Below are 21,964 nucleotides of genomic sequence, written 5' to 3'. Positions count from 1 at the left end.
TCACAGCTATCGCTTCAAGTTACACCGCAAAAGACCCAAACATCTACTTTGAGTTCAGAGTACGTAATTTTGATATCATTGAAACGAAATCCCCTATAGTTGTGTGGACTAGTCCAGGCAGGTCAAAGGTCGACATGTGAACAACAACCAGTCATATGACTGTGGATCAGTGTAAACAGAAGTTTGTCAATTTCTGGGGGCACCACGGAGTTAGTTTTCAAGACTAACAGAGCGAGAAACAACCTTAGAACTAGAGGTAAGTTTCCTAGGTTGTATTTCCGTCTAGTTCTGTTCTTTTGGATGCCGAATTAGACGATTTAGTACGAGTTTTCATGAGAGGTTCTGCCCCCCTCCCCCTTACGATATCGGGTTGTTCGATCGAGGAAAAGAAAGCGGAAGAAAAAGTTCCCGATTCAGTGATTATTGCCCTAACATGTTTGAAAAATCTCCTTCATCGAGGTTGTAATGGTATCGTTAGAAGTATTGTGCTACCTTACAAGTCTTATACTTTGTCGTGTCGAGTTTGTGTTGTATACTCAGAAACGGTATCAGGACAACTCGGCCCCCGGGACAACTCGGCCCCTAGCCATTCGGGACAACTCGGCCCCTACCTCAGAACAACTCGGCACCGAGCCTCAAAACTGACATAGATCAGCAAACAGAACAGGAAGATTTAAAATCCACATGAGGTATAATGCATGTTTAACTGCCAAACATTTCGTCTAAAAAAGATAGGAAATTGTAAAACTGTGCAGGTTATTTCCCCGGAACGCTTTGATAGTTTGAATATGAATAAGGAAGTTTTATCATCTCGGTTGTCTCGACGCGTTTTGAAAACCTACAAACTGTTAAAATCTTTGACCGACAAAACAGAATGAACTGCTATACATTTAGTTTCATCGGTTATAAAGTTATAACCACTTTCATAACAGAACATAAGCGTAGCGAGTTCGTGAAAGAGCGTCGAAAATAACAAACCAAATGGCGTCGCCGCGCCGGCCCGCAACATGTTTTTGACGGTCTTGCAACGTTTGAGACTTACGGAAATACAAAAATGCTTATGTATGGACTGAGTTTAGTTTCTCAAAATTCTTGTTCCACTTATCAGCCTGTCAGATCGGTAGAATTGTCATTCTTCGAGCCCCAAATACACTTATCATGCACTGAGTAATAGGTGCCGAGTTGTCCTGAGCTTGGTGCCGAGTTGTCCTGAATGGCTAGGGGCCGAGTTGTCCCAGGGGCCGAGTTGTCTCGGAATCCTCAGAAACAGGTGGGCCCAGCGAGTGAACCAGGTTTCAAACAGATGACTATGATAATTTCGGAAGTTTAACCTTACATGCTATTGTTGTTTGGTGAGCTCACCCTGAAGCAGGAGGACGGGGTCGAGTTTGTGTTACATGATTTCGCAATTCAAGAGAGTTCACTCAATAAACCAGTCATATGATGAGTTACGTGTGTCGCATGACATCAGAAACAGGTGTTCACAGCGAGTGCACCAGGTTCTAATTACAGATGAATATGTGACTAATTCGGACTTTAACTGTACATACTATTGTTGTCTGGCGATCTCACCCTGAAAAAGAAAGAGGGTGAGGTGTAAAATCAGGCTGTGACATCATACCATTTCTAGTCTGTTTTGGGACTGGAAGCTTTAGTATAATATGTTCATTTCAGTAGGTATAGGTAAAGGTATAGCCCCATAGCCTTTTTGGGACCATAGAGGACGTAGTGGGTTGTCGAGGGGAGGGTATTGGAAGGCGGAGCCCATCCCTCTCCTTCCACTGCCTCCCCAACCGAAGTCAGGTGTGGTACCCATTTTTACACCTGGAATGGAATGAGTGAGGAAAGTCGTACCAGGAATCGAACATGTGACCTCTCGATCTGGTGTCCACTAACTGACTAAGCCAGCAATTTGACGCCACTAGGCCATCAGGTTGATATAAATATACTGTGTAAATTTAGTGTGGGAAAATGACCAGTGCATCGTGCCTGGTTATATTACATAAGAAGACTTGTTACACCTAAGCCCATATCTTGCTGCATTAAACTTTGTCTACTGTTGTTGTTTCTAATCTACTAAAACCCATCTTCATTTTCTTGAAATTGTTTAACACTTGGAGTTAGAACAAAATGTAGAAGTGCATGTGTTAGTGACTGTGTGACAGGTTTCCTGTGTTCCTGGTACAGTGTGCCACAAATTAGTGCTAAAGGGTGGTTTACTGTTCCTACAGAAGGTGGGGAAACATGGCAGAAATCCGGCTCTTCCTGTCACTGTGCTTTGTCATCTCTTCTGGTGTCGATAAACGTGATCTTTTGCAAATGAAACAATTTAGCTTTGTTTATCTGTGAGCCTCTGTTTTTACAGAAGTTGAAACAGCGAGGGCAGAAGTCCGGCTACTCTTGGCACTGTACATGTGCTGTGGGAACTTATAATGATCGACTGTTTGTAGCTAGGTAGAACTGTTTATCTGTGAACCTCTGTTGATACAGAATTGGAGGAGACATGGCGGAAATACGGCTCTTCTTGGCGCTGTGCTGTATCATCTCTGCTGTTGTCTATTATTTATAGAATTTTGTAGATGAAACAGTTTAACTTTGTTAACTGTGATCCTCTGTTTTTACCGAAGTTGGTGAAACATGGCTGAAGTCCGGCTACTCTTGGCGCTGTGCTGGATCATCTCTGTCCATTACTAGTATAGAATATGTGAATTTTGTAGATAAAACAGTTTAACTTTGTTAACTGTGATTCTCTGTTCCCACAGAAGTTGATGAAACATGGCTGAAGTCCAGCTCCTCCTGGCGCTGTGCTGCATGGTGTCCGCCGGTGTCTGCGTCGCCGCGCTGTCTCGGATCAGCGTCCACCCGGACGATCACTGGTTTCTGGACGACTCCGGCCGCGTGCGCATCTTTCACGGCATCAACGCCGTCCAGAAAGGGTTTCCATGGTAACTGCATTTGTATCTATTCCTAGCTATAATATATGTTACTGTTAGTGTAGGAAAGTGCTACAGTACATGGTGCCTGGTTACGTAACATTAAATGAAGAGATTGTGTGCCCTCTAGCAGCTTCTTTTGGTACTGAGCCTAAAGGGGGAGGCTGAAGTTTATATTTGTTCTGAATTTGCTCTTGCCATATGTAGTTTTCATCATTACCTGTGAGGTACCAAGTTCAGATGATGAATCAGACATTACTAGAGCATACTACATAACATCATGTAGCATGCACAGACAGGGTCTACCAGGTGGTATTTCAAATCAAATTATATCCTGGTATTTGTCCTAGTTTTCATCCTTATTGTCAGGTAGCCTGTCCAATTGCTGAACCAGTCACGACTGGACCAGCTGTACATATAACATGTAATACAGACAGGATCTGCTAGGGGGCATTTCAATAGTTTTCATCCCTCCCCTGTGCAGGTATCCGGTTGCACTGCTGAACCAGTCACGACTGGACGAGCTTCAGAGCTGGGGGTTCAACGCCCTCCGACTGGGGATGATGTGGACTGGAACAGAACCACAGGAGGGCAGGTATGGGTGTTTGTTTGTTTGTTTGTTTGTTTGTTTGGGAGATATTGTGGGTAGGAATAGAACTACAAGAGAGGAAGTGTGAACGTGTTGGTTTGACTGGGATCGGAGTAGAGTCACAGCACATTTCTTTCAAACCTTAGTCCTTCCTTCCTTCCTTCCTTCCTTCCTTCCTTCCTTCCTTCCTTCCTTCCTTCCTTCCTTCCTTCCTTCCTTCCTTCCTTCCTTCCTTCCTTCCTTCCTTCTTTCCTTCATTCAATCATTAGTTCAATCATTAGTTCAATCATTCATTCGTTCATCTGTTTCATTGCCTAATTTCTTTCATTCTTCCTCCAGGTACAACCACACGTACATGAGCATTGTGCGTAACATCACGGCGGAGCTGGGGCGGCGTGGCATCTTCACCATACTGGACATGCACCAGGACGCGCTGGACTCGTTCTACGACGGCGTCCCGCCATGGCTCGTCGCGAGCTTCCCGCCTCCGGACCACCCCTACCCCTGGCCTCTGAAGAATGTGACGGGCTGGGGCGAGAACTACTTCACACAGAGGTTTGTTTATTTCTTGGATTGTACAACATACCCAGTAAATTGCCTCATGGCATAACACACCAGGTTTGTACAAACTGCATATCCGGACAGATTTATTTGATACACTCGCACCAGGAAGGACCCCTACTCTTTTCAAGAAGTGTTTTACGCTCAAGCAGTGACTCTCCTCAAAGGATTGTGTGCTCGACTAAAGTTTCTAAACATGAATAAAGTGGCTACAGTGTCCTTATTTTCATAAGATTTGGGATGCGTTTGTATGATTTACTTGTCTGAGCTTGTCTACTACACTTTGTGAAATCTGCCATTTGCTAATAAAGTCATGTTATCATCTTATCATCATGATAAAGTTATGTTATCATCTTATCATCTTATCATCTTATCATCATGATAAAGTTATGTTATCATCTTATCATCTTCATCTTATCATCTTATCATCATGATAAAGTTATGTTATCATCTTATCATCATCTTATCATCATGATAAAGTTATGTTATCATCTTATCTTCATCTTATCATCTTATCAACATGATAGAGTTATGTTATCATCTAACCATCAGATGCAGCCACAACTTCCAGTGTCTCTACGACAACTACAAGGGCGCAGCGGACAAGATGGGCGCCTTCTGGAAGTACGTCGCGTCCGAGCTCTCAAACCAGACAACGGTGCTGGGCTACGAGCTCATCAACGAGCCATGGATCGGCGACTGGACGAGGGACCCAGAACTGCTCCTTCCAGGTACGAAGAAATACCCTAACTTTGAAAATCAACAGGATGGAGCTGGGATTATAGAACAGGATGGAGGAGCGCCACTGTTCCATTCTTTAGACTAGGGAGACCCCTGCAAAGAACATTGCAGATCTAATGCTCTCCGATCCTCCGCCATTTTCCAGCACCTATATCACAACCAGGGAAACTCTTTCAATCTTGGCTAGACCGTGAACCCCGCTGATTCGACTCTTTAGCGTCAGCCTTGTTTTGACTTGGTTGTATTTTGTTTCCTATAGGACTATCTAGCATTGTCTGAAATTATTTTATTTGCATCTCAATTCAAAGTTTGTGGATTGAGACCCGCTGATCGACAAATCTTGCTCAGTGTCAGTGACAAAAGGTAGTGGATGCTACATTCTACCTGACCGTTTCTATCCAATTGCTTGATTTTCTGTCATCTCTTCATCCAAGGTTGCTCAGCTCAGTGATTGACACTGCTTTGCAGTGGGGCCCTGCAGTATAAATAATCATAACATAAAACAAGTAATGAAAATACAGTGATATGCAAACATAAAAATTGACATACAAAAAGTAATAATAATGGTAATGGTGATAATGAAATAAACAATGATAATGAAATAAAAGATAACAATGATAACAATAAATGTACAGTCCAAATCATAGTCCAATCCATTCTTGGTTGTCATTGAAGAGTCAGAGGTCAGGCCAAGTTTTCAGTAACCGCTATTTGGTGTTCCTCCTAGGGCATGGTGGGAAAAAGAACCTGTCACCCCTACACGACCACGTGGGCCGTGCCATCCGGACTGCGGACAATGAAACGCTGATTTTCTACGAGCCGGCAACGTGGGGCTACATCTTCTCACAAGATGGCGTGCTGGGCTCGGGTTTCGACCACGTCCCGGGAGGTTCGGCGTACCGAAACCGTAGTGTCTTCTCCTACCACTACTACTGCTGGCTGTACCATTACGGCAAGCAGGAGTACCCCGTGTACGAGAAAGTCCTCTGCGATGACATACTCGGTCCCAAACTGTTCTCAGCGGTACAGGAGGACTTGAAAACGCTCGGTGGAGGATCTTTCCTCACAGAGTTCGGACTATGCTTCCCGAACGCGAGCGATCCGAGTTACCCAGACACGGTGGAATGCGGGTTCGTCTTAGAGAAAGCCGACAGTCTCCTGCAGTCGTGGACCTATTGGGACGCAACTCCCGGAAGCAGGGTATTCTGGGACCCCACCGGACGTGCTATCCCAGAACGCATCAGCATGTTCGCCCGAACCTACGCCCGCGCAGTGGCTGGAATCCCCACCGAGATGACCTTCGACCTCGACACCAGCCATTTTCAACTGACCTTCACTCCCAACCCCTCCATCAAGGACCCCACCGAGATCTTCGTACCCAGGATGCACTACGAGAAAGGGTACACCGTCATGACCTCCGCGGAGATGGAATGTAAGGTGGATGAGAAGGACCGCAGCCTCCTCTACATCAGGCCCAAACAGACCAATCAGGTGCGAGCGTTTCTGACGGACGCATCTACCGTCACCGTCGTGCCTTCTATCAATGCGACCTTCATCAACACCATCACAGGAAACGTCTGCCTCAAGGTCAACTGGTAGATATGAACTTGGACAAATGAGCTCAGGAATTTCAGCAATTTTATCAAATATTTCTAATAGTATATGTACATATGATTTATATGAACTGTGTCAAGATCAATTTTAACATCAATATTAACATCAGTCCTGATTTCTTCAAGATGCTTGTAAAATTGAATACGACATTTTAACCTTCTCCCTGTTGCCCAACCCCAAAACCAATTAGTTTGGTGCCAGATGGCTACCTTATCAGGCTGAAGGTTACAAACAACACCATAGACATATACAAAATGTTTCATTTGGAACATGTAGAAACTATCAGTTAGAAATGGAAATATCTTAACCTTCTCCCTGCTGCCTTACTCCATCAACAATACAAATCTGGCGACAAAGGGCTACCTTGGAAAGGATATGGTTAAAGATGTTGAGGAATGTAGCACTATGTCAATTGAAGTAACTTGGACAAAGTCTGATTGCAAGCTGGATGTACGTGTATGTTGTTAGTAAGTTGGATCTGTTAACATAGTAATAAAGCATTACAGAAGAAGAACTTTATTGTGTGACAATTGTAACTGGTACAATCATGTATGGCAACTTACGCACATGAGAATTGAGCTATTGCTAATTGTTGACAAATATAGTATAGAGAACTAATTCAATCTATGACTAACAGTAAAAATAATCTATAGAATAATGCACATACTTTAACTCTCTAGAATACAGTATGTTGGTAACAGTATGCTGGTATTACAATACAGTTTTAATGGAAATATTTGTCTAAAGACAATCATTGTTAGTAGTGATTGCTGACATGTTCCTGTTCATCCATTAATGTTTAATTCAAAAGATCTATGCAAAAGGTTATAATATTTTATCCAAGTATCAACTAAGATGTACAATTTGATGATAATGATGTGTAAACTAGTTCGATAATGGAGAGGAAAGACTGTACATTTTATGATATTTTTTATAGATTTTATTGTAAGAAATGGAATATGAGATATCTTTTAACCTCAAGTTTAATGATGATAGTATGATATGATATAGAATGATTCTAAGAATCCCATGCACTGAATGTATTTGTGAACCTTAGTTTATTGGCTGGATGAGACATGAAGATTTTGGTAAAGTTTAGTATTTTCATTATCTATGCAAATGAGGAAATGCTATTGTTGCATTATTTGTGAACGGTGAACGGGTTTCTGATAAAAATACAGCTGATGATGTTAAATTTTTAAAGATGTCCATTTTATTAAAGAATTACTCCTCAACATCATCAAAGCAGAAACGATGTTCTTTTATCATTAATGAAGTTTAACAGTTCGTTAGTGTTTGATCTGAGTAACCCATGCGACAACTTCATTCTCAAACTCACTCTCTAACTGTGGAACCTAACGCCCCCCCCCGCTAATTTATAGCCACAACAGCCCCCTGCCTTCCGCCTCAGCTTCCTCCAAGACAGTCATTGTTTTAAGGTTAGCCGTCATCCTTCTTAAGATCAACAAGGGGTAGGACCAGAAAGCAACTGATTATGATAAGAACGGTTTCAACCGAGAATGTTTTCTTTCGTGTGAGGGAAAGTTAACCATCCCTATCCTTCCCCCCACCCCAGTCTTTTGCCACCCATATACACAGCTCCGCTTAGCCACACCTGTGCTGGAGGTGAGCCAAACGTCCGGCAAGTCGTTCAGAACCAGGTGTGACGCAGGTCCTTAACTCAACTTCCTCAAAGATATCAATTGCCTAAAGTGAGCCGTTTTCCCTCTTATCAAGATCGTGATGTCACGATCTAAAGTCAGAAAGAACCGAAGATGATAACTTACTTAAGATGAGGGCTACAACCAAATGTATTTTTGTATCGCATGAAAGGTCAACTTTAATCCATGCCCCGATTCAGAGTTGTGCCTCGCATATTTACAGCTCAGCAGAAAACATATCTGTTCAGGAGGTGAACCAATCGTCAGTCAGGTCGTTCAGAAACAGGTGTGACACAGTTCCTTCGACACAGCTACCTCCAAGATAGTCCTTGTCTCAAGGTCAGCCGTCTTCCCTACGATCATTAAGGCATGAGCCTGAAAACAATGATAATGAAAAGAAAAAAATATTACCACAAATATTTTTAATGTGATTGAGACTTAGCCCCTGCTTGTGTTGCGCACTTGCTGTTTACACACACAAAAATGAAGACATACCTGCGCTGGAGGTGAGCCAAACGTCCGGTAGGTCGTTCAGAGGCAGGTGCCACATGGTTCCTTAACTTCAAAGACCTACCTGTCTTGCTGTGTAAACAGAACCATACAGGTGGGACGTAGGTGTTCTATTTCACTTCCTACAAGGCTACAATGGTCTAAGAGTATATGCCCTACCCCCAATAGTCACTACGGGGCCGGGTAGGGGAAGAACCGAGTGTGACGCAGGTGTTTTATTTCACTTCCTCCAAGATGGCGAGTGTCTCACTGCTCGCTTCGTTGGTCCTGTGTTTAAGTGTCCCTGCCCGAGCCCAGGACGTCAGAACCGACCAGGCTGGGTATGCAGACAAGGGATCCTGTACCTACACCTATGTGGTTCCGCCCGGGTCCCGTACGGGGACCTTCTCGCCACCGCGTCTCGAGGAACAACTCTCCGAGACCAAGGAGGAAACGGGCCGCTTGAAAAATCAGGTTGATACCCTGATGTCGTTTATGCAAACCTTACAGTCCGATCTCACGTCTAAGGTGGACAGTTTGTCTGCTGAACTGTCGGAGGAAAAGATCAGGAGTGCAGAGCTGGAGCAGAACCTGACACAGGAGCTACAAGAACAAGAAGCACGTCTCCAAGCACAGGTACAGAATCTGACACAGGAGCTACAGGAACAAGGAGCACGTCTCCAAGCACAGGTACAGAATCTGACAACGTCCGCAGGCTAGCGACAAACTTTTCATCTTATTCATTTATAAGTCGTTGAATGTCGTTCTCTTTAACACCTGGTCAGTGTCTGTATCCTGAATCGCATAGAATACCTTAACATGAGTTAATCTTACTCGCCAAGGTTGTTGGTTCACTTACAGTAACAAACAGAATTATTATACAGTGCTAAACTTTCTTCCAACACTAAGGTATTCACGGATCTAATTTCAATGGTCATTATTGATGCTGAAGAAGGCGACAATGGTTGTCGAAAATTCGATCCGTGAATACCTTTAGTGTTGGAAGAAAGTCTAGCACTGTATTATGATTACTACCAACACAGATGAGCTTCCATTATAAACAGAATCATTCATGACTTTTCTCTTTATCTTAGCCAGAACCATAAACAGGCCCTACGCCCTAAGGCAGTTTGGCAGGAGGACTCGAGCATCGACAGGCATAAGTTACACACAGTTGTCTAACAACACCACAGGTCAAATTCCAACAGATTTCACTCTCGGTCAGACACATAATTATTCATGAACCTTTGGTTTGCCCTATACTGAACCGTAAACAACCTTTGAAGCAAAATAACTCGACTATCAACAAACTGAGAAGATAAGTGACATGTTTTGTAGAAGGCAGTGAACAGTGATTGCGTGCCAAAAGACCAGTTACGGTTGATTTGCAGTGATGATGGTGCAGTATTACAGGCTAGTAGGTGTCTTAGTTAGTCGTTTTTTTTTCAATAGGAATATTGTAACTGAACGTTTTATTCAAGTAACGCTGATCACTACTTCCGAAGAGCTGCATAAATGACACACCATCTAAAACGGCGCAAATACCATCATAAGTCAGAAACAACAGGTTTCATCTATCAATCAGTCACACTAAATTTCCTATCATATTTTACAGTGACAAACCTTTTTTGTTCATCTTTACTCGAACCTGCCTAAAGCACGCCGAAGTTCTATTACAGTCAGTTCGTATTACTTGATAAATAGCCTTGAATGTCCGTTCCAATGGTTGCTAAGATTATTGCATGTCAAAAAGACTATTTCTTGAACCCTCCAGTATAATAAATCGGATTCCATGTTTTCTACCATCCCACGTTTTAACCTTACCGAAGCTTTGCTGTGGGGGTAGAGACTTGAGCCTTGAAATGTAGGCAATGTTTCGAAGTTATTGCTTTTCGTGGTTTAACTATGTGTTGCAATGTATGGATTATTTGGTGGTCCCTCACCAAAAGGAACTGTTTCTTGGACCCTCCAGTCTAATAAGGAAACGTAATGACTCTGATAAACCTTTAATAGCCTTTACGTAATGACTTGTTTTTTTTACAGTGCACCTGTGAGAGCTTGGTACCGGATGACGTCATCTCATCGACTACTGCCAGACCGCTGCCTGATCGCGTGGCCACCGCAGTGGCTGCAGAAGGAACCGCTCCAGCAGGTGTTCCCACGACTGCTACAGAGCCCACAGGTCCCGTTATTGGTGAGTGATCTTAACTGTACCCGTTATGCATCACACCTTCATTTCATATATGTAATGATCGATTAATCAAATCCAAGCCAATGATACCAATCAACACTCAATCGGGTCAAATTTGAAATATGAAAGTGTCGACTCTTCATAGAGAAGTCTATCCCTGCCGACGATTTTGAAAAGCTATTCATTAGGTTGGCTTGTCCATCTGTCTATTTCTTTAGGACTTGAACTCCAAGTTCGTCTTACTGATGGTGGAGCCCCACTTCAAGGTCGAGTGGAGGTCCGAAACGGTACCGGCCAATGGGGCTCCGTCTGTGATGACAACTTTGGTCTGCAGGATGCTCATGTTGTCTGCAGACAGCTCGGCTTCGGGACGGCCCTGGAGGTGAAACTGGCGGGTCATTTTGGGGAGGGTTCGGGGAACGTCTGGCTGGACGAGGTGGCCTGTAGGGGCGACGAGACGATCCTTGGAGACTGTCCTGCTGACTCCTGGGGACGGAGTGACTGTTCACACAAGGAGGACGTAGGAGTCGTCTGCGGAGGTAAAGATATCGATGGTTGTAGCACCTTTAGTTTTAAGAAACTTGTGAAACTAAGGAGCCAAACGTTCACATATTGTATTATATGTAAATGGGATGTTTCCTCTTAAATTGAGTAGGTCTATTGAGCCTAAACTTTGAAACTTATTTGTTGATTATCTATGTTATTTATTTCAATTATTTTAAAACAAAATATTTTGGGTTCCATTTAGAAAATATCCTCCGACTCGCTGGTGGCAGGGTACCCTGGGAAGGACGAGTGGAGTTCCGTCCGGGAGAGAAGTCGGAGTGGGGTGCCGTGTGCAACACCAGCTGGACCGAGGACGACGCTAGGGTCGTATGCAGACAGCTCGGGCATACCGGCGGGGTGACGTCACCTTTGCTGCCAGGCTACGGAGAGGGGACAGGCCTGATCTGGATGGGTGACGTCACCTGTAGCGGAGAGGAGACCAACATCCTGTCCTGTGGCTTCACCTGGGAACCTTCTGACTGTGATCACGGCCAGGATGTACAACTTGTCTGTACAGGTTAGTTTCATGTACATTAGTTATATGTAAGGCTGAGAAATCGAACGGTGGAGAAGATACTAGATAGATAGTCATGGCATCTAAGAGGTGAGTGGGTGAGCAAACGAAGGTCAATTTCGGTTTTGGACCTCCTGGTGGCTGTCCTTGGTACTGCAGCACATGCTAGGGCTTTTATTTCTTGGAGGAAGTTGCCTTTTGATGTCACTTAGCTGAGGTGTAAGTTTGTACCAATAGCATATTGTTTTATCTTTAAACAAGAAACAAATAGAAAAATCCACATAATTTGTTGGTGATTGTGATGACACAGGTTCGGTCTCCGTCCGACTGAGCGGCAGCCGGAGTCCGTTACAAGGCCGTGTGGAGGTCAAGCCCGGTGGCTTGGAATGGGGGACGATCTGCGATGACGGGTTTGACGACAGGGACGCCCAGGTGGTCTGCAGACAGCTCGGACTTCATAGCGGAGTCGCCATGGCTGGGGGAGACTTTGGGGAAGGGACGGGAAACATCTGGCTGAGGAATCTGAACTGCTTCGGCAACGAGTCTTCTCTAGAGGGCTGTCAAATCGAAGATAGCGACAACCGGGACTGTGCTCACAGACACGATGTCGGAGTGGTCTGCAAAGGTTTGTTTTAGCTTCGAAATTATCATTTTTCATTCATGATAAAAAGTAAAACGACAACGAGTAATACCAGACGTATACACTTAGATATACCTACCCACGACATAGTTTGATGATTGTATGAACTCAAACAGAGAAAATACTTGGAATGATTCACCAGTTTAAACAGGAAATTTCACAATCAAACGAGTATACATTTAAAGACCAGAATAAAGAGAAGAAATTAAGCTTGGTGGCGATTTTATTAGAGCTCTCCTTCATTCATTAAAAAGGAATTGTAAAACATCTTTGTCCTATCGCAACTGAATGACAAGGATGTGATAATAAGATGTTGAAATATGCTGTAGGTGACGTGTCTGTCCGACTGACCGGAGGCCAAACTCCATCAGAAGGCCGGGTAGAGATCCGGCCCGGAAATGGAGACTGGGGGACGATCTGCGATGACGGGTTTGACGACAAGGACGCCCAGGTGGTCTGCAGACATCTCGGACTTCGTAGGGGAGTCGCCATGGTGGGAGGAGTTTATCCTGAAGGGACGGGAAACATCTGGCTGGACAATCTTAACTGCGCGGGAAACGAGTCTTCTGTAGCGGACTGTCAGATCAACAGGTGAGGAGAACACGACTGCACCCACAAGGAAGACGCGGGAGTCGTTTGTGTTATGGGTATGTTGCATGCAGGTATCTATACCTGTTGTTTATAAACGTTTGAAAGGCATGTCCTTTATTTGTTGCTATTGGAAGTCGGCGCAGCAGGTAAGATGCACGTATCTGTTGTTTTTTTTAGCTTTTAATGGCATATTCTATGGCATATTCTATATTGCTGATATTGGAATTAAAAACAAGCTGCTTTTTCTCCTTGTCGTTCCCCAGAGGACGACTGTGCTGCGTATTATTCATCAGGATGGCCAAGTGGAGTCTACAGAATCGGCCTCCTCCCCTCCGGTGTGGATGCGTACTGTGACATGGACACCGCAGGTACGGGTTTTGCGAAACATGGCGGCCTATCAAACGTCTATCTGATGGCAACAAGTACATTTTTTTCCAGATGTGCTTCTTCATGTTTATGTCTTCTCCTGTGGGGTAGTGTTTTTCTCCCTTACAGTGACAAAATCCAAATTTCCAACCAGCTACTTGTATTGCTGAGTAAATGTACATAGTTGAGAATTCATCACCGTTCAAATACAGTCAAAGACATTTTTAGATTAAAGATTAATAATTTTTTTGTAATCTACATATCACCATTTTGTTTTCCTTAATCTATTCTGCGCACAGGAGGCGGCTGGACTGTGATCCAGCGGCGGCAGGACGGGTCGGTTCCCTTCAACCGGACCTGGGAGGAGTACAAACAGGGCTTTGGGAACAAGAACGGGGAGTACTGGCTGGGGAACGAGAACATCCATCTCCTGACCAATCAGAAGAACTACAGGCTTAGGGTGGACCTTTTGGATTGGGACGGAGGCTCACGGTTCGCGGAGTACAGCACCTTCAGGTGAGTTAAACACCTTCAGTTGAGCAAAACACCTTCAGGTGAGTAGATCATAATCAGTCGAGTTAAGCATCTTTCAGTGAATGCAGTAAACTACACCTCGTATCCGACCAACATACTTACAGCACAAGATCTTCAAAAAGGAACGATTTCAAACTGCCAAAACCAAAAACAGCATCTGCAACAAAGTCTTTTCTCTACCGGTGCTCAAAGTCATACAACACTCTTCCATATCATATCAGATAATCTGTACCATCCACATTCAAAATACACATCAAGGACAGACTAAAAACGGACACAAACATTATGAACTGGTAGCAAATTGAAATTGATGTAAGTATGTATATATTATGTAATGTTATGTGTATGTGTTCCAATGTAATCTGTATGTTATGTGACTCCAGGAAGAGTAGTGAAGTACACTTGTGTACTCACTAATGGAGTCGTTTTACCAATAAACAATAAACTTCCAACTTTAACCGTCATGTCATCAAAAAAAGCAACTTAAGGTGAGCAAAAAGAACCTCCAATTAAGTTTAACACATTCAGGTGGGCAGAACACCCTCAGGTGAGTAAAACTCACGCAGGTGTGTAGAACAGTTTTAGGTGAGTGAAAATCACCTTTATGTGGGTAAAATACAGGTACATCTGTCCATATTGAATGTGTATATGTATGTGTAAGTATGTGTGCGTGTGTTTGAATGCGTATGTTTTTTGCACATTTTTTGTAGTTTATGCGGAAATACATGTATTTCTGCGTGCGCGTGGCGTGTTTGTGTACAATGATGTGTGTTTGTGGAGTGTTTTCTGGAGTGAGTGTGTCTGTTTGCTCTTTTTTTGTGTGCTTGTGTGTGATTGTGTGTTTCTGTGTCATTGTCTGTGCACGTGTTTTTAACACTTGTGGCCACAATCGATGCGAACACAATTTTATGCGTTTTTTTCGTGTGTACTTTAGTGTGCATTTAATGTCCCCATCCAGGGTGTCCAGTGAGTCGGACCAGTACCGACTGCAAATGCCGGTTACTCGGGAACTGCAGAAGACTCCCTGGGTCTCCACAACGGCCAGAAGTTCTCCTCTGTGGACAGGGACAATGATGTCCACCATAGAAGCAGCGTCCATTGTTCTCAGGTGCACGGACAGGCCGGCTGGTGGTTTAGGGGCTGCGGCGCCTCCATCAACGGCCGCTACCTGGGCAACTGTGGGAACTCCTGTCCAACCTCGCAAGGCGTGGTGTGGGCCGGATGGAGAGGACACAATTACTCCCTGAAGTCTGTTTCGATGAAGATCAAGCCGTATTAAAGCATACCCATACCCGTGTGATATCTGTTGAAATCTTAACCGAATTTATGGTAATCAGACGATTACCCCTTTGCTTTTACATATCTAATCATATTCAGATATATCCACTTAGCATCACCACTTAAGTATATTCGATTCACAAATAAAACTTAAAAAAGGGTCTCTCTACCACATGAAATCAACCTATACAATATGATTCCATCTTGCTTATGTGCTATGTACTACGTTATTGCTGCAAACGTTTGTAAAATTTCTTTGACTGTATTTTCGTGTTTTTTTCCCGGTAACTTTTTAGCTATTGCTGCTTACATAATAGCTTGCATGGGTAAAAGAGTATGGGCAAAAGTTAAACAAAACGCAGATTACGAAAGGAAACGCATAAATATACTCATTATATGCATTAGAAAGTTATGTAAACAAGATGTATTTTTCCGTTTTAAAACTTCTTAAGCTAATTGAAATTAGTATGTCTATAGATTCGTAATATTGTATTTGATATCTCTTCTTTGATGTAGTGTATCATAATGATTTTAGTTATACGCTCCTTGCGACGTTCAAATGTTTCCAGGAGGTTATGATACAAAGTTGTTCCGTTTTTCTATCATATGCTAATCAGAAGGTGTAAGAAAATCCGTAAGGAAAGCTGTAAGAAAGTGTTTAAGAAAGGCTGTAAGAACGCTGTACCGAGGAGATAATGTGTTGACTATAAGGTGCTAGTAAAGCACGCATGCCGTGAAAAGGGCTACAAGGAAACTGGTATAAAGCTGTAGGAAAAGCCGTTATAAATAGTTTGTACGTGTTTATGAAGTACATCTTTCTTCTCTTCTACATTCTACGATACATATTGTTATCACTTTCAAAAGACTGTATCTGAAAAACTTGAACGATCATAACGACGCCATGTTGACCAGTATGGCCATTTTACCTGCATCTTAAACAAGCTTGCCGACCTAAATGTGGCCCAATCACGTCTCCATGGAAACTGCATGCACATTATCCAGTTTTTACACGATAATCCAGAAGATCCTTCACCTAACTCTCGTCACTGTCTTACGAGTCTTATCTCAAAAAATAAACCCAGATATATCTTTTTACTGCCCTCGGAAGTTCTGCAACTTATGTTCAAGTGCCTTGTATTGATGGGTAAATAAAGACGGTTGAAACGCAGTAAAACTTCAGTTTGCTAACCTTTCATTATCCAATATGTTAATTTCATCGATGTTATTCTCCTGTGAAAATCATAAAGCAGACACTACAACGTAACTAGAAGCGTTTCTTCGTCAGTCATAAACAACCTGCTTGAGTGCCCCTTGCGACAACATCATCCAGATATTTGACTTACAGGCTGTGAATCTTGACCCCCACCCCCATCTGATAGCAACAATGGTTGATCCCCTTCTTTATCTCGTACCCACCCGTGCCAAAACTGTTCCCCTTGTTTTCAGAACTCACTTCAACTCAGCTTAAGACATACCTGTTCTGGAGGTGACCCAAACGTCCGGCAGGTCGTTCAGGATCAGGTGTGACGCAGTTCAAAGACATGCACCCCTGTGTTGCCGGGTAAATAGAAGCCTTGTGTGTGCAGCCGCATACTATTACAAGGTTACAATAGTATAATAGTATACGGCTACAAGCAAAATATGCCCCCCAGGAGTCGCCATGGCTGGGGGGAGAACCAGGTGTGACGCAGGTGTTATAGTTTACTTCCTCCAAGATGGCGAGATTCTCACTGCTCGCTGTGTTGGTCCTGTGCGTGAGTCTCCCTGCCCGAGCCCAGGACGTCAGAACCGACCAGACTGGGTATGCAGACAAGGGATCCTGTACCTACACCTATGTGGTCCCGCCCGGGTCCCGTACGGGGACCTTTTCACCGCCGCGACTAGAGGAGCAACTCGCCGAAGTTAAAGAACAAACGGACCGCTTAAAAAATCAAGTGGATTTCATGTCGTTGGTGCAGACCATACAGATTCAACAGTCCGATCTTATGTCCAAGGCAAACCGTTTAGGCGATCGATTGGAGTCGGTAGAGAGTCTGACGCGGGAGCTACAGAAGCAGAAAACGAGTCTTCAAACCCAGGTAAACAGTCTGTCCAACCAACTATCAGATGAAAAGATCAGGAGTGCACTGATGGAACAGAACTTGACACATAAGCTACAGGAACAAGAAACTCGCGTCCAAGCCCAGGTACAGGACCTGACTACAATTTTGAGCGAGTATGACGTGATCATCAAACAACGTCTGCAGGTAAGTGGCAAACTTTAATTTCATATATATTGACAGCATTCTTGATTGATATTCAAAAAGTATCCAGAATCATGAAGGAAAACAAACCCTTCGATTATGATAGATTGTTCACCTAGCAAAATGTGACTTCTCTTTTTCCCAGCCACCTATCCCGAACCACAAACAATAGCTAAACATGAATTGAAATTACTCGCCTGACAACAATAACAAACCGTATATAAAAGACTGTCGGTTCAGTTACGGTCAAAAACAGTAGTATCCATGAACCCTTCGTTTCTCCTATTGAATTGTTAAATAAACATTGATTTTGCGGTAACTTTTCAGCTGACTTAAGCATCCACAGGTAAATAAAGGAAAAGGTTATTAAAGCAGTCATCTTCAATTGAGGTGAAACATGATGCTTTTTCAAGTAGCTAGCATGATACGGCTTCGGTACGGCTCTTTTTTTTTGGCCGAGTGCACCAGGTCACCCAAAAAAGGCAGAGATTATACACAAAGCGTATTGTTTATTTCAAAGTGACTGTTCCCCAAATTTCCCAGTCTAAAAGTACTGAGTCCATATTCACTACCTTACATGTCAGTGCACCTGTGAGCAACTGGTACCGGGTGACGTCATCTCCCCAACTGCAGCCCCGCTATCCAGTGAGCCAGGATCCACCGCTGTTGTACCGCTAGCTAAGACGACGTCACCGATGGAAGAACCGTCCATCAGTCAAAGTGCAGAAAGTACAGCAGCACCTGAGATTACGACTACAACTCAACCCAGTACAACTGGAACAGCCATAGCCCCCGTAATCGGTGAGAAAAGTATACTGTGTCTATAGATTACTAATTCTTAATAACTTCGCGTACGTTTTGACTCCCTTGGTTAAAAATGGATTGTGAGACATTAAATTCCTTGAATCGTGTAATTGCTCAATTTTTTTTGGTTAAAATAAATGTCTATCAAAGAAATACATAAATCTCTCTCTCTCTCTCTCTCTCTCTCTCTCTCTCTCTCTATATATATATATATATATATATATATATATATATATGTGTGTGTGTGTGTGTGTGTTTGTGTGTGTGTGTGTGTGTGTTTGTTTGTTTGTGTGTAATGATATTTACGTGTAATTTCAGGACTTCATATTCGTCTTGCCGGCGGCAAAACTCCTCTTGAAGGCCGAGTGGAGGTCCGAAAAGGTACCGGCCAATGGGGCTCCGTCTGTGACGACAACTTTGGTCTGCAGGACGCTCATGTTGTCTGCAGACAGCTCGGCTTCGGGACGGCCCTGGAGGTGAAACTGGCAGGTCATTTTGGGGAAGGTTCGGGGAACGTCTGGTTGGACGAGGTGGCCTGCGGGGGCGACGAGTCGAACCTTGGAGACTGTCCTGCTGACTCCTGGGGACGGAGTGACTGTTCACACAAGGAGGACGCAGGAGTCGTCTGTGAAGGTGAAGATAGTTTGGCAGCAGCTCAAGTTAATTGTGAATTACGTTGTAGATAGCAAGTTCACAGCCTCGAAAAAAGAAGTATCTGTTTCTAATCATTCTGTCTATAGCTGGGTATTTGGCCTGATAACTTGTCTTGGTCAAAACAACGCAGGTCTTTAGTCCGTCTTATAATTATAAGAATTACGATGATGATGATAAGAATTACAAGAACATTATCTCGTAGCGAGGGATCATCCTACTGTCAATATTGTCTACAGTCAATAACTAAAACGAACTTATATCTGATTCAATTCATATTAAGTGATTCTTTGTTGCTTATTTGTTGTGCACGAAGAAACACCAGCCTTCCGGCTTACTGGTGGTCACGTGCCCTGGGAAGGACGTGTAGAGTTCCGTCCGGGAGAGAAGTCGGAGTGGGGTGCCGTGTGCAACACCAGCTGGACCGAGGCTGATGCTGGGGTCGTGTGCAGACAGCTGGGAAACACCGACGGTGTGACCGCGGCTGGTCCCGAACGTTTCGGGGGAGGGACAGGCCGGATCTGGCTGGGTGACGTCACCTGCAGCGGAGAGGAGACCAACATCCTGTCCTGTGGCTTCACCTGGGAACCTTCTGACTGTGATCATGATCAGTATGCAGCGGTCATCTGTTCAGGTGATAGAATACCTACCTCTTTAGGGCTAAATTTACAAATAATGTCTTTACTATAGCATAGGCATCCGGTCAACAGCTCAATGATTCGGCAAATGTCACAACCCAAGACGTTCGCTAGAGTAAGTCTTAAAGTGAGAGTTCTTCAGTATCTATCATTTCACCTTACTTGACTAAAGTCTGCACTCTCGGTGTGTATTTTCTACTTAGATGTAGCTACACTTCTCACTTGTACAGGTGACGTGTCCGTCCGACTCACCGGAGGCCAGAGTCCATCAGAAGGCCGGGTAGAGGTCTGTCCCGGAAACGGAGACTGGGGAACCATCTGTGATGACGGGTTTGACGACAGGGACGCCCAGGTGGTCTGCAGACAACTCGGGTATCGTGGCGGAGTCGCCAGGGTGGGAGGAGTTTATCCTGAAGGGACGGGAAACATCTGGCTGGACAATCTCAACTGCGCGGGGACCGAGTCATCTGTAGGGGACTGCCAGATCAACAGGTGGGGAGAAAGTGACTGTACCCACAAGGAAGACGCAGGAGTTGTCTGTGTACTAGGTATAATGCATACATCCGTATATGTTGCTTATAAAGTTTTTATTCTATAATGTTAAAATTGGAACAAAACAAGTTCTTTTTCCTTCCGTTCGTTCCACAGAAGACGACTGTGCGGAGTACCATTCATCAGGATGGACAACAAGTGGAGTCTACAGACTCGGCCTCCTCCCTTCTGATGTAGAGGCGTACTGTGACATGGACACCACAGGTACGGGTTTGTGAAATATGGCGGTTGGGTCTGTGGTGTATAATGTTCGGGAATAAGTTTACGTTTACACATTCAATTCTTCATGTCTGTGTCATCTGCGATAGTAAAATGCCGTGTTTGTCAAAATTCCTGTGATTCATTTGACCACGCAGGATATGGACCTTGGTACGAAGTGCAATTATGAATGATCGTGCATACGTTCTGAGCAAATCTATATAAGTGACAAAGTTCCAGAGAATTGTTAACCGTCTTCTGACAAACCGTTAACATAGAATATTTGGCATCCTAAATACTAGACCATTTCATTTGTGTATGAGACATCTTGCTCATCATCATCATCTATTGAAAATGACTTTCTTTCAACGCCTGCAGTTTGGAACAAAATTTGGCTTTCGTAACATTTAAGCATCGCTATTTTGTTCACCGAACTTTATTCTCCCCACAGGAGGCGGCTGGACCGTGATCCAGCGGCGGCAGGACGGGTCGGTTCCCTTCAACCGGAACTGGGAGGAGTACAAACAGGGCTTTGGGAACAAGAACGGGGAGTACTGGCTGGGGAACGAGAACATCCACCTCCTGACCAATCAGAAGAGCTACAGGCTCAGGGTGGACCTTTTGGACTGGGACGGAGGCTCACGGTTCGCGGAGTACAACAGTTTCAGGTGAGTGAAACGCATCTTACGGGAAAGTGCATGCATTCAAGTAAGTAACGCTTTCCAGCACAAGTTTCTCTACCTAAGGAACATTTCTATTGCAACTTGGACAATGCCAATGAGTAAGAAGGGTACTTGTGTGTGTGCGTGCGTGTTTGCGCGTATGTGTATGTATGTGTGTATGTTTATACGTATATACATGTGTATGTGTGTGTGTGTGTGTACGTGTGTGTGTCTATCCGTAAGTGTATGTGTGCATGTGTGTATTTGTGTGTGTATTTGTGTGTGTGTGTGTGTGTGTGTGTGTGTGTGTGTGTGTGTGTGTGTGTGTGTCCGATCAATTGGTACGCGATCGTTATCCCGGGAGTCTTTTATGTATTTCTGCAATGTCCCAATCCAGGGTGTCCGGTGAGTCTGACCAGTACCGGCTGCAAATTGCCGGGTATTCGGGCACCGCGGGAGACGCCATGGGTGACAACAACGGGCAGAGGTTCTCCACTGTGGACAGGGACAATGATGCCTACAGCAGCCGCCATTGTTCTCAGAGGTACGGACAGGGTGGCTGGTGGTTTGCGGCCTGCGGCGGCGCCCTCCTCAACGGCCGCTACCTGGGCAGCTGTGGGAGCTCCTGTCTATACAAGCAAGGTGTGATGTGGTGGCACTGGAAAGGCGGGACATACTCCCTGAAGGCTGTTTCGATGAAGATCAGGCCATAAACAATATACCTTCTGCCCTACCCACGGCATTTTCAATTAAGGGTTAATGACCCGCCCCGAGGTGTATAAGGTGTCATAACGCCTGGCCATTTGCTATAACCACCGAATAAAACCACATCCTAAATTGTCTTAACCTCATTAACATATCTTTTCAGAGTTTTGGTATAAAACCTGGTTTTCCAGTCCTATCGTTAGTCACTGACGAAAGACAGCGGATACTGTCTGAAACGTCGGACTCTTTCAAAATTTTATCCA

General features: G+C 44.1%; 1 protein-coding gene and 1 pseudogene across 1 annotated transcript; both read left to right on the top strand.

Annotated features, from left to right (window-relative positions):
• The first annotated feature begins 127 nt into the window (after positions 1 to 127).
• On the top strand, positions 128 to 7,633 carry LOC136421771 (endoglycoceramidase-like). The gene is made up of 6 exons (XM_066409322.1): positions 128 to 256; positions 2,763 to 2,945; positions 3,418 to 3,528; positions 3,862 to 4,077; positions 4,636 to 4,814; positions 5,552 to 7,633. Exons 2-6 carry the CDS (start codon positions 2,776 to 2,778, stop codon positions 6,421 to 6,423), a joined length of 1,548 nt encoding a protein of 515 aa, XP_066265419.1. The 5' UTR covers positions 128 to 256; positions 2,763 to 2,775; the 3' UTR covers positions 6,424 to 7,633.
• A 717-nt stretch (positions 7,634 to 8,350) lies between these two features.
• On the top strand, positions 8,351 to 21,709 carry LOC136421527 (scavenger receptor cysteine-rich type 1 protein M130-like; annotated as a pseudogene).
• Positions 21,710 to 21,964: the final 255 nt, after the last annotated feature.

The sequence above is a fragment of the Branchiostoma lanceolatum genome, chromosome 16 (assembly GCF_035083965.1).
Source record: "Branchiostoma lanceolatum isolate klBraLanc5 chromosome 16, klBraLanc5.hap2, whole genome shotgun sequence".
NCBI classification, from domain to species: domain Eukaryota; kingdom Metazoa; phylum Chordata; class Leptocardii; order Amphioxiformes; family Branchiostomatidae; genus Branchiostoma; species Branchiostoma lanceolatum.
This window is presented reverse-complemented; position numbering and strand designations above follow the sequence as displayed.

Bases quoted from the DNA above. Each gene is read 5' to 3' on its own strand.
- LOC136421771 (XM_066409322.1), top strand. From the start codon at position 2,776: ATGGCTGAAGTCCAGCTCCTCCTGGCGCTGTGCTGCATGGTGTCCGCC. The intron at 2,946-3,417 runs GTAACTGCATTT...TCCCCTGTGCAG, and splicing joins GTCCAGAAAGGGTTTCCATG to GTATCCGGTTGCACTGCTGA. The intron at 4,815-5,551 runs GTACGAAGAAAT...TGTTCCTCCTAG, and splicing joins CCCAGAACTGCTCCTTCCAG to GGCATGGTGGGAAAAAGAAC.